The following is an 11,347-nucleotide window of genomic DNA, read 5'->3' as shown; positions in this document are numbered from 1 at the left end:
GTCAGCAGTTCAAAACCACGGGAGAAAGCCTGGGCCTTCTACTCTTTCAAACAATTAGTCTCAGAAACCCGCAGGGGGTCCGCAATGACTGGATGGCTGCGAGTTTGAGGGTGAGGGGTGTGCAGGGCGGAGTGCATTCGGATTAGTGCGAGTTTGGGGGCGGGGGTGTACATTTGGATCCAGGCTCTAGGTGAGAACAGTTAGCACGCGTCCTGGCCCGGCGGCGCCGGCTGGCACCGGCCTTGGCTGAGAATCGGCTGGTGCCGCGGGTGGGCAGAGGCAGTGCGGGAGGGCGGCGCGGCGCGGAGGGTGGCGCGGGCGGCGTGAAAGGCGTCTTTGTGTAGCTGTGGGGCGGGTAAGGAGCGGTGAGAGAGGTGAGAGCTAGGCTGGGACCTGGAGGCTAGGGTCTGGGGCGCCACCACTCCTCGATCCATAGGCTCTCTGGGACGTGCAGGGTGGCCACTGCCTTGGGGGCGGCGGTCTGGTTCTGGGAGTGTCCGGCCAGGGCTAGGGTCCCGCGGTTTGGCAGCCTTGGGGGGAAAGGGAAAGCAGCTTGGAAGCGCCAGAAGGGAAGGGAGCCTTGCTTTGCTCTCCCCTAGGTGGCGGACATCTCGCTCGGGTTGGCAGGGCGCAGCCGGGGAGACACGGATCCGGAGAGTGGCCCCGGCGGCACCCAGCCCGCCCGCGGCGCCGCCGCCCCCACCTGGGGGAGCGCTCCGGGCGCTGCCCCCCTCGCCTCCCCATCCCCCTGCCCTCCCCTCCGCTCTCCCTGCGCCGGGCCGCGTGGCTGCGGGCTTATTTTCCCAGCTGGCAAGCGTCGCGCGGCAGACAAGGGAATGCCTGTGGTGAGTTGTTTATTTTTGTTGAAGTTTGCGGTGGGCCAGGGGGACGTGGGGGGCGACCGGCAGGCAGCAACCGGGACTGTTTTGTTTAGGTCTCCATCCACCTGTGTGGCATAAATCTGCCAGCCCCAGCGCGGGAGGGGGCCAGGGTGACAAACCCAGGCGCTCCAAAGGGCGCCTTTCCGCCACTTGCAAACCTAGGAAGGCTCTTGGTTCTCCCCTCCCAGTACGCACTGCCTGGATGTCCCTGACCAAGGCTCCCTGCACCCACAGCAAATAGTACGGTGACCCCTAGGGACCTGGAGTCATTGAAAGTCTTTCCGGGTGCCCCTTCTTGTTCCTGGAGGCCAGGAGAATTGAGATTTTTCTGGGAGAGGGTGCATGGGAAATGGGTGGGAACTTGCCCTGGCGGCTTCTGGAAGAGCTGCGTGAAGTTCTAGAGGCGCGTTGGGGTTTACCCTGCCCTACCGAAGGAGACCCCAGAGTGGGGCAGAGTGGCCTCAATTTGCGAGGGGAAATAGCCAGTTGGCTCCCTGGAAGCTCAGAGGACAGCTGCACCCGGCGGATGGGCTGTGGGGGTGGGGGGGCGGGGGCGTTGATGGCTGCTATGTCTGCCTAAAAGAAAAGCCTAAATACATTAGAGAGCTGGTAAAGCTTTTAAGGCCTTCTTGGGAATGAGTGGCTGGCTAATGAGAGGTTAATTTTGTTTCGAAGGGAAGGCTGCGCCGGTTTCCTGAGATAAATGGACAGGAAGCGCATTACCTCCGCGCGCTGGCAAGCGGCTCCCAAATGCTTTTTGCACCTGCCACTCGGAGCGGTGCGCGCCGCGGCGCAGCCCGCAGGGGACGCGCGGGCGGGCGGGTGTCCGCGGGGGATGAGCCCTCCGCCCGCCGCAGGCCGTTTCCCCCCGGGGCCACAGTGCTCACGCCAGACTCTGATCTCTCACACCCAGGTCTGGTGCCCCCTGGTCCCGCAGAGCCCCCACCAGGAGCGGAAGGGTTAAGAATGATGTAAGTACAAACCGCGAGCTTGCTGGCAGTTGGGCCGTGGGACTGGGGCTGTTTCAGCCGGGTTTGCAGACTCGGTGGACTGGGGAGCCCTTATTCCGGGGTGGTTTGCACAAATCGAAACGGAGGGTCTGATTCCTGGCTCCTTTGCCACAGGAAATATTAAGCAGATTACTTTTGTGTCATCTGGAACTCGAGAAATACTATTAACAACCATTGAGACATCACGTCTAGGTTCGGGAAAAGAAACCACATCTTGTTGAGAATCCATTAATGATTCTGGCATGTGTTTTAATTTTCCCCACCGGCACGTTCATACTGTGCCATGCTTTGCTGGGTTCCCTGAAGGTCCTGTTCTGATCTCATCTTTGCTTCCTTGACACAAAGAGGAAGGGAGAGAATGCCAGGTGGATTTGAGTTATAAATGCCATCAATCACGACATTTTTTTCCTAATTAAAAATGAATACAAGTTGTTGTTTATGCTGCTCCCGCCCCCAATTTTTCTCTGTAGAATCTGAAAATTCCCCTTATTTTTCCAGCAGTCTAGTTTAAGGAGCAATAATTCGCCTACCCTCTTGATTTTCTAGAGGATTCTGACCTAACAGCCTGAATTTACCCATCAAGTGTCAACTGACCTAATGCCTTGACACTTGAAAATAGGAACCACCCTGCAGTTAATTGTGAAAATTAGCATTTTCCTCTAGCTGGCTAAACACTTATGCAGCAATAAAAAGTGGATTGTGAGCCTTATAAATCTTGGGCTTGTCAAATTTTACAGCAGAGAAGCAATAAAGCACCTTAGAGGAGACGAAGTTTTTCCTCTCAAGAGCAGTTCTGTCTTAGGGCGCTAAGATTTGCGTGACTCGAGGATGCCCTCTGTTGATAAGACAATCTAGAGCACCGGTGTTTATAATGAACAGGATTGGGGGAGGAGGGTGGGAACAGTAAGGTAAAAAGCAGGGGAAAACCCAGGGAAAGTCACAAGCGAGACAGGCTGGATTTATTTATCCTTAACTCTGATGCTAGGTTTTGAACTGTGGACGATTAGGTGAGAAACCTCTTTCATAGGGGTGGAAGTAACTCTTGAATTAAAGAAAAAGAAATTGAGTTTTACACTGTAAGCAAAATGCTTTGAAAAACATGTTCATATTCTGTTGGAAGAATTTTAACAGTATTTTGGTTAATTTTTATCTCATTGATGAAATATAGCAGCGGTTCTCAACCTGTGGGTCGCGACCCCTTTGGGGGTTGAATAACCCTTTCACAGGGATCGCCCGGTTCATAACAGTAGCAAAATTAGTTATGACGTCGCAATGAAAATAATTTCATGCTTGGGAGTCACCACAACATGAGGAACTGTATTAAAGGGTCACGGCATTAGGAAGGTTGAGAACAACTCTTGAGGTAGTAATTGCAAGAAAGTAAATTTTATCTCTGATAGTATTCAGCCCCAAACCAAAAAGAAAACTAACCCACTCATGTGGAGTAGATTTTTAACTCTTAACTACTCTTAGTCCATACAATCTAAATATCACATCAGCTGCCACCTCTTTAAGAATCATTTCTCCAGGCAATGCTAAAGCTATTATTAATTATATTCATATTATAAACTATATGCAAGATTGGATTATAATCTCAGACACTCAAAGTTATATTTACCACTTGAGTCATCATTGTATGTAATAAGCAATGCAAAGCTACAGTAAAAATAGACCACCATACTTCATTGTGGTTTTAGTGGTTTAAGCAAGTCACACTATGTCTAGTGAGTAAATTAGTGTGACTGGAGTGTTGTCCCCCAATTATCGCGGTCATTGATTAGCATTGTAAAATGTGAAATATTTAACATGTCCAGGGTTGATACAAAATTCTTCATGTGAGATTCTGAGGAAGGTTGTGTGGGCAGAACAGCAAACAGAGATGTGCATGTAAGTGGATTTAAAATGGCAGCCCCGAGACATGTGGGGGAACAGCAAAGGGCGGATAGTGTGTTAAATTGTTCTTGAACCTAGCATGGAGACTGTTCTTGAGATTAGATGCCACTTGACACCTTCTAACCAAATGGGACCCTTTCATCAGTCTCACAACTGCTTATGCTGTTTCTCCACTTAGCAGGTACTTTCCCGGAAGGCTATTGGGTTCTTTCTTCCCTTTTTGGATCTATCCAATAGCAAAAATAGGAACAGGTTTGCATTTGAATTCATTTGTCAATAGAACTATGGAAATTCGTAAACAAACAGACCATTTAATAACAAATCGTGGCATAATTATTCTACACTGCACAGACTCCCAAATTCATTAATCTAATGATACTGGAACCTGTTATTTTGCCCACCCTCAGAGTCCCTCTCCTTCACACACCCCCACGCTGACCCCGACGATTTCCAAAAAGGAAATGTCCACCGCAAAAAAAAAACAACAACAAACAAACAGAAAGAACACCCTAGGCTTCTTCAGCTACTACCAAATTCCGCTGGTAGCTCACGGACCTTTCCCAGTTTTGTCCCAGTCCCAACCGATCATCCCCAGTCCTCGGGTCAAATTCAGATTTCTTAAGCGGCTTCCTGCTTGTTTTACAAAATGAAGCTACTGGCTCGGACTGCGGTCCTGCAGAGGCCATTGGCTGCTAGGGACCTGCCACACCGCACTCGGATCAGCTCCCGCTGCCATTTAAGGAGCTGGAGGTGGGGGCGGAGCGTGAGTAATTAAAAAAAAAACAAACTAGAAGGGAAGTTGAGCTCGATCATATTAACTTAAGAAGTGAATGGCCGGTTCTTCGGCAACGCCTGGAGAGGTTACAGAGCTGCTATGATCAGTTCCCATTGGGTACAATGAAACAATAAATCGCTAGAGCGGAGAAGTAGGAGACCGAGGCCGAGCGCAGCAGACTGACTCCGCAACTCGAATTACACGAAGTAGGCGGGAGGAGGCGTAGGGGCGGGCACTCGCCGTGCGAGTGGCGGGCTTGGCCCGCTGTGCACTCACAGCCAATGGAGCTGGAATGAGGGGCGTGGCCGAGGACGAAGGTGGTTCTGATTGGTGAGCACAGGAGGGGCGGGGCGGCAGTGCGGGTCCGAGATTGATTGACCACGGGGACGGAGAACCCTACGCAGAGACACCCAAGCCTCCCGAGGTGGTTGCTTGCTGGGACTGGGCGCGCCCGCGTTCGGTCCACGCCCGCCCTTTCGGCCGTCTAGCCCACGCTGGCCTGGGCGCCCACGCTGGGCACTCGCTCATGGTCTTTGTGTCCTCCCTCCCGCCTCTCTCCCCTTGACTGCCGCGATGCCGCTGCGCCCTGTGGCCGCCGCCGACGCCTCGCTCCGCCCGCGGCGCGCTGCTCCTCGCGGCGGCGGCGGCGGTCTGTCTCCGACTCGGGCCTGAAGGAGGAAGAAGAGGAAGCGAGGCGTGCCCCCCGGCCCATGCCGCAGCCACGGCCCTGGACCCGCCACGGCGCCCTCGCCGCCGCCCTCGCCGGAGCCCACCGGACCTGCATGGACGGGCATGGGCTTGAGAGCAGCACCTTCCTTCGCCGCCGCCGCCGGGGCTGAGCAGCACCGCCGCCCCCGGCCTTGCCCGCCGCCCCTGGCGCTGCTGCTGCTGCTGCTGCTCAGCCTCGGGCTGCTCCACGCAGGTACGGGGCGCACGGGGTGGGGAGCGCGGGGAGTGCTTTGTTCCCGACCGGCCTCCGCCTCCAAGCCCTCGCCGGGGCCGAAGGCAGCGTGGCGGACGGGGAAGGCCTCCCGAGCCCTGGCACGCACCTTGGCGGACTCGGGGCCCCGGGCGGGCCGGCGGGCGGCGCATTCTGGGCGCGGGTGCGAGGCCCCTTCCCTCCCAGCCGCCGGTGGCACGGACTGTTGATAAATCTCTCCTCCAACAGCTGCTTATCAAAGATTTAACGGGCGGGGGCTGGGGAGCCGCGCGCCGGAGACAAATGTTCCGGATGCTTTATTGCTCTCTGCATTGGTGTTTACTGAAAGTCAGGCGCGGATCAGGTTTCCTTCGCCGCCGCCGCCGCCCTGGAGGAGAGACTGGGAGCCTTGTGCTGCTTCCCTGGAGTTGGGGGAGTCCGAGGGGGTGGGGGGTGGGGGGGAGGTCAGGCGAGGGAATCGCACCAGATGGAAAGATTTTAACCAGGGTTTGAAAAGCGGTGGGTTCCTCGTGCAGTAACCAAAACTTGGTTTGAACGAGGATTGCCTTCGCTTTTGTAAAAGCTGCTTTTAATGCTTCTTTTCAACCTCCCTGGCCAAACTGGTGCCTCGTGGCTGGCCGCGGGTTTTTGGGGCGTGGGAGAGGTTGACAGCTCTGCTGCTGCTTTGTGGAGGTCGCACGTTCTCTGTGGAGGCAGCCGCGGGGCATCTCTGCCCAGCGTAGCAGGCCTACAACTTGTGCTTCCTCCTCTTTTCCTTTTACAATTGCTCGGTTGAAATCGAGGATGCTCTTCACAAAGAAGAGCCTCACGTCTTTTCACGAGTTTGCATACGCAGGCTGTTTTTGATGGCACAACTGAAGGGGGAGACAGACATATCTTTTAGTTGGAGAACAACCAGAGCATTATTAGATACATTTCTTTCCCTTCCAGGCCTTTTTTCCGCGTACGACAGCGGTCACCGTGCGCAGCTACGCAGAGTTCGGAACTTTAATGCCACCCAAATGTGCACAGTGGTATTTTCGTTTGAACCCTACCAGTGTGCTAAAACCCACTGAGGTCTCTTAAGTAGTGGGGAAATAAATGTATGGCATTTAAGGAGGCGGCCTTTATTCTTTTTCATTTTTAACACTGTCACTTGGGAGAATGGAGACCACATGCTTAATACGAAGTGCAATAGCAAGTTTTAGAAGGATGAAGCCCTTTAATTGGTGACTGCAGAACCTTAGAAAACAATGGCGTTTGCTGACAACTGTTTCTTGATGTATCTAGATATATGGGGGGGGGGGGTGCTTTTGGTGAGAAACGCGCCCATAACCAAATATCCCATTAAAGGCACTGCTGTCCGGTCATAGGTTTCACAAAATGGAGTTTGGATCTGCATGCGTGCCTCTTGGCTGCTTGGATATGGTTTTTCATAGTTACCACAGGCTCCTGTGTCAGGGTTGGAATGCAGTCTTGAAGATTTCTTTGCTGGCCCAGGAGAGCTTAAGAAATGAGCTTAAAGAGTTAGAAAACTATGGTACCTTAGATCAAGACCTTGGAATTTGAAACTTCACTTGGTATTTTAATATGACCTCACTGAACTCACCACGAGATTCCACTTGAAGTTGCTGTGTTGAGTGATTTCTGTGGACAACTTGTTGGAGTGGAGTGATTAATCTGGTTGTAGCAAAGGGCTGCTTTTCAGAGATTTCTTTAAAGCCAGGCACTAATGAAATGCAGGGCTTCTGTCTCAGAGCAGGGAGCCTAGCAGAGTGCCCTTTGCAGATGGGCTACCCTATGTTCTGAACCTGGATCCATACCATTAACCTCCGCATTCCATATGGCCCCCATTTCTCTTAATGCATGCTACCATATCTTGTTTCTCTTATTATACACTGGTGATTGTGCAGCAAATTCACATGTGCTGTCCCGGCAAGAGAAACACCCTTGAACGGTGACACTTTCATGTCTGAATCATTAGTGAGAGCTCCAGACTCACAAATCCTTTAGCACCTTCATTAGCTAGAATGAAAATATTATCACACTGGTCATAGATGACCTGACCCACAAAATAGATATACTTTTGAATTGTGTGCTGGGGAAATGAAAAGAGTGCCTTTATTTACCTGCCCCAACCATGGCCGTCCCGTGAAAGCAACCCTTTTCCTTTCCTGCAAAAGGAGATCCAATATGGGAGTTCCTCTCTTACTCATAAACTTCATGGCCTTCTTGGCTACATCCTTGAAATTGTTTCTGCTCCGCATTGTCTTGGCGTTTTGACAGGAGGTTTCCTTTACTGCCTGTAACAGGCAGAGTGTGCATTGTCATTATAAATTCATGATGGCTGAATATTTCTGGGTGTATGCTGCAAGTTAGTCATTATACAAGAGCCTGTGATGGAGCTGAAACTGCTGACCCATACAGCACTCTCTCCCACTTACCCTCCCTCTTCCCTTAATCACTGTTAGAAACTGTCCCCAAAGCAAAAGAGCCTATGGAATTCTGTTTCTGATTGATAATAGATTTCCCAAAGGATCTGACACCTACCTGTGATGAAAAAAAAGGAGAAAGAGGGAATGATGAAAGAGCTGGGGTCTGAATTCATATTCTCCTTCTTTCAGAGCAGGGGCAGCTCTTACTTTTAGTTCTGTTCTTACTTTTAGTATTTTATGACTATTTGAAATAATTATCCATAAATGTATGCTCGGGTAGTTTTTATAGACCATAAAAAGAGCAAGTAGGCACTACAAGGTTAGCGGAAAGTTCTTATGCTGTCATTTATTTGTTGTCTGGTGATCTTGACCTCCGCTTTTTATTTCCTTGATTTCTGCTCACTGTGAATCTGATTTTAAAAGGAAAAATAAATGAGTAACTGTCATCGTTGTGTTCTGCGTGTCAGGAGTTTGTAGTAAATAGGACCTATGGAGGGAGGATTAGAGGAATTTGATAACCTGCCTTGATTTTCCCATCTCGAAAATGGGTTTCTCCATCCCTTTGGACCGCTTTCTCTTTTGTTTTCTTAAGTAAAGCTAGATTAAATGATTTAAGAGCTGTGTAAATGCTGACAAGAAGAACTTTATAAATACTGGAGCTACTTTTGTCAGTTTTGAAATAAGTGAACATAAACTAAAGTGTTTAAATAGTCTCTTTTGGTCTTTGATATTTAAAACATGATGGGGCGGGAGTGCTTATCAATTATGCCCCTCCAATTCTTTCAACAGGCCAAAGCCAGAAGCAGTGATTACTGGTTATTTAATTCATACTTAAAAACCGAAATGTTGAAAATATCTTACTAAGTCAATGTCAAGGGCAATTTTAACTCTGGATGAGATGAAGTCCTTAAATCTTGATATCAAAAGTTTGCTGCACCTCACGTCTTGCATTATTTACCACATCTTGTGTATTTAATATTCTGCCGATAATGATTTTTTTTTCTCATCTAGAATACAAATTTTAACTTTGGGGTTAGGGGGGTTGGGGATTGCCAAGTCCATCTTAGAACAGGAGCTTCATTTCTCAGATAAGAACCCTATAAAGACCTGAAGAGATTAAGAGCCCTCAGCCTTAAGGACCTATAAGCAATTGTTAAGTAAAATATGTGTAGTTACTTATCTCCATAGAATTTGCAGTTGATAAAGAAGATTTCTCTGTTCAGGACTTCCATTGTGCCAACTTGTGGAACAGAATGCTGCACTGATTGGGGCACACAGCTTGCCGAATGTTTGGCAGTTATTGCATGTGCTTTTGTGCTTTCGGTAGTTACTTTTTTTTTTTTTTTTTTAGACTGGGCTAGTGCAAAGCATCATTTGGAATATTTTTTTCAAATAGGGCATCAATACTTTAAAATATTTATTTGGATTTATTTAAATCATTACATGTATATGACTTGCCAGTTCAGGAAAAAGGTAAGGTTAGAATTATTCTGGAAGATTCTGTGTCTTCTATAGTTCTCTGGTTCTGGTTCTGAAATACATATTTAGTGGGATCATCTATTATCTGCAGTGCAATTTAATATAGTAAGTGTCCTTATGATGTGCTAGGGAGCTAGAACCCTGAGGCGATGAGGCTGAAGGTGAAGGGAGAAGTGAATATGTAGTTTAGTCAAATGAATCACTTTTTTTCCAAATAAAGCATTTATACTTTATAGATCCCAAGAGACTGTCAGTTTCCGTACAACTGGCTGATAAAGATACCTTAGATAGTTCAGAGGAGCTTATTATCTGGATTTCATTGAGATTTTCTCTATCGCTGTACTGAAATGGTTAACTTTAAGATTTCTCTCCCTTTCCCAAGGCGTGGAGGCCTTAAAGCACAGTTTTGTGCGCAGCACTGTTTTTACAGTGTTTTCTAAAGCACATTATTTTACTTAATGCAGTTTTCAAAGTCTCAAAGATCATGCCTTTGATTTGGCCTGAGAGCAGAAGACTTTCCCAAAGCCTATAAATGAACAGTAAACTTGATCAAATCCTCCATGTACCCCTCTCTTAGCAGTTTAGCCCAAGAACACTGTCCATTCCCAGTGGCCCACTCTTGAAAGTTTTAAGCAAAATGCCTGCAGTGCTCAGCAGCTTAATTTGAAAGAGGCACAGGAGTATAATGTAACTCTATTTCTGGAGGCCTTCTTAAAATAGGGGGACGTGAAACAGAACAAATTGTTTCCCGGAGGAGCTTAGAGAGTCAGGATGCACTTTAAAATGTTCGGTCTCCTCTTCTTTCCCGTAGGTGACTGCCAACAGCTGGCGCAGTGTCGAATCCAGAAATGCACCACAGACTTTGTTGCCCTGACTGCACACCTGAACTCTGCCATTGACGGCTTTGACTCCGAGTTTTGCAAGGCCCTGCGTGCCTATGCAGGCTGCACCCAGCGAACTTCGAAAGCCTGCCGGGGCAACCTGGTGTACCATTCTGCTGTGTTGGGTATCAGTGACCTTATGAGCCAGAGGAACTGTTCCAAGGACGGACCCACATCCTCCACCAACCCTGAAGTGACCCATGACCCTTGTACCTATCACAGCCACGCAGGAGCCAGAGAACACCGGGCAGGGGACCAGAACCCTCCCAGTTACCTTTTCTGTGGCCTGTTTGGAGATCCTCACCTGAGAACTTTCAAGGACCACTTCCAAACATGCAAAGTGGAAGGGGCTTGGCCACTCATAGATAATAATTATCTTTCAGTTCAAGTGACGAATGTGCCTGTGGTCCCTGGGTCCAGTGCCACTGCTACAAATAAGGCAAGATAACTTTTTCCTTTCCCCTTTCTCATAACTTTCAAGTGCTTGATCTTCAGATATGTTTGAAGTATATTGAAAAGGGGCTAGTTTATTTTTTTTATTTTGAAAAGGGGCTAGTTTAAAAGGAACTTCTGTATCTTCTGGGAAAATAATCAGCAGGCTGGATGAAAGATTAAATAAAAATGAGTTTGTAAGAAATCATAAGGTTTCAGGTCAAACGTGTCTACATTTAAACAGGCCAAAAGAGAAAGATTAAAAAGTACATGATAGAATTAAGTTACCTAGAAGTAGTCTTGTTTCAGGGGAGGGTGGGGGGAGAGAGAGGGGAGCGGGAGGTTGTTAATGATCAGCGATGTTGGTTCTCATTGCGTAAATGCGTGTTTCTTCTTGAATAAATCCATGTCCACGTGTATCAGAATGGCTGACGTGGGTGTTCTGAATAAAGAAAACAGTGACCCATTGGGAGATATATTTTATTGGAAGTTTGGAGCTTTAGTAAAATGCAATGGCTGCAAGCCAAATTTCTAATGGTAAGCCCACAGTGCTATTTTAGTTACAGATGTTGCCTGACTTAGGAAGTTAACAATTGGCAATTTCAAACTAGTGATGTTTAACAACTGCCGCCCCCCCCCCCC

General features: G+C 48.7%; 1 protein-coding gene across 1 annotated transcript in view; it reads left to right on the top strand.

Moving 5' to 3' along the window:
- Positions 1–766: 766 nt before the first annotated feature.
- RGMB (repulsive guidance molecule BMP co-receptor b) overlaps positions 767–11,347 on the top strand; it is a 24,348-nt gene continuing 13,767 nt past the window's right edge. Inside the window, exons 1-4 of the mRNA XM_030888966.2 lie at positions 767–845; positions 1,795–1,852; positions 5,234–5,481; positions 10,204–10,712. Coding sequence (XP_030744826.2) covers positions 1,848–1,852; positions 5,234–5,481; positions 10,204–10,712 — 762 coding nt within the window. The 5' untranslated portion in view covers positions 767–845; positions 1,795–1,847. The remainder of the gene's footprint in view (positions 846–1,794; positions 1,853–5,233; positions 5,482–10,203; positions 10,713–11,347) is intronic.

This window comes from Echinops telfairi, unplaced genomic scaffold, assembly GCF_000313985.2.
Source record: "Echinops telfairi isolate 266 unplaced genomic scaffold, ASM31398v2 ScPeMD7_7469;HRSCAF=8507_1, whole genome shotgun sequence".
In the NCBI taxonomy this organism is placed as follows: domain Eukaryota; kingdom Metazoa; phylum Chordata; class Mammalia; order Afrosoricida; family Tenrecidae; genus Echinops; species Echinops telfairi.
The sequence above is the reverse complement of the archived record's forward strand: the minus strand, read 5'-3'. Positions and strand labels throughout refer to the sequence as shown.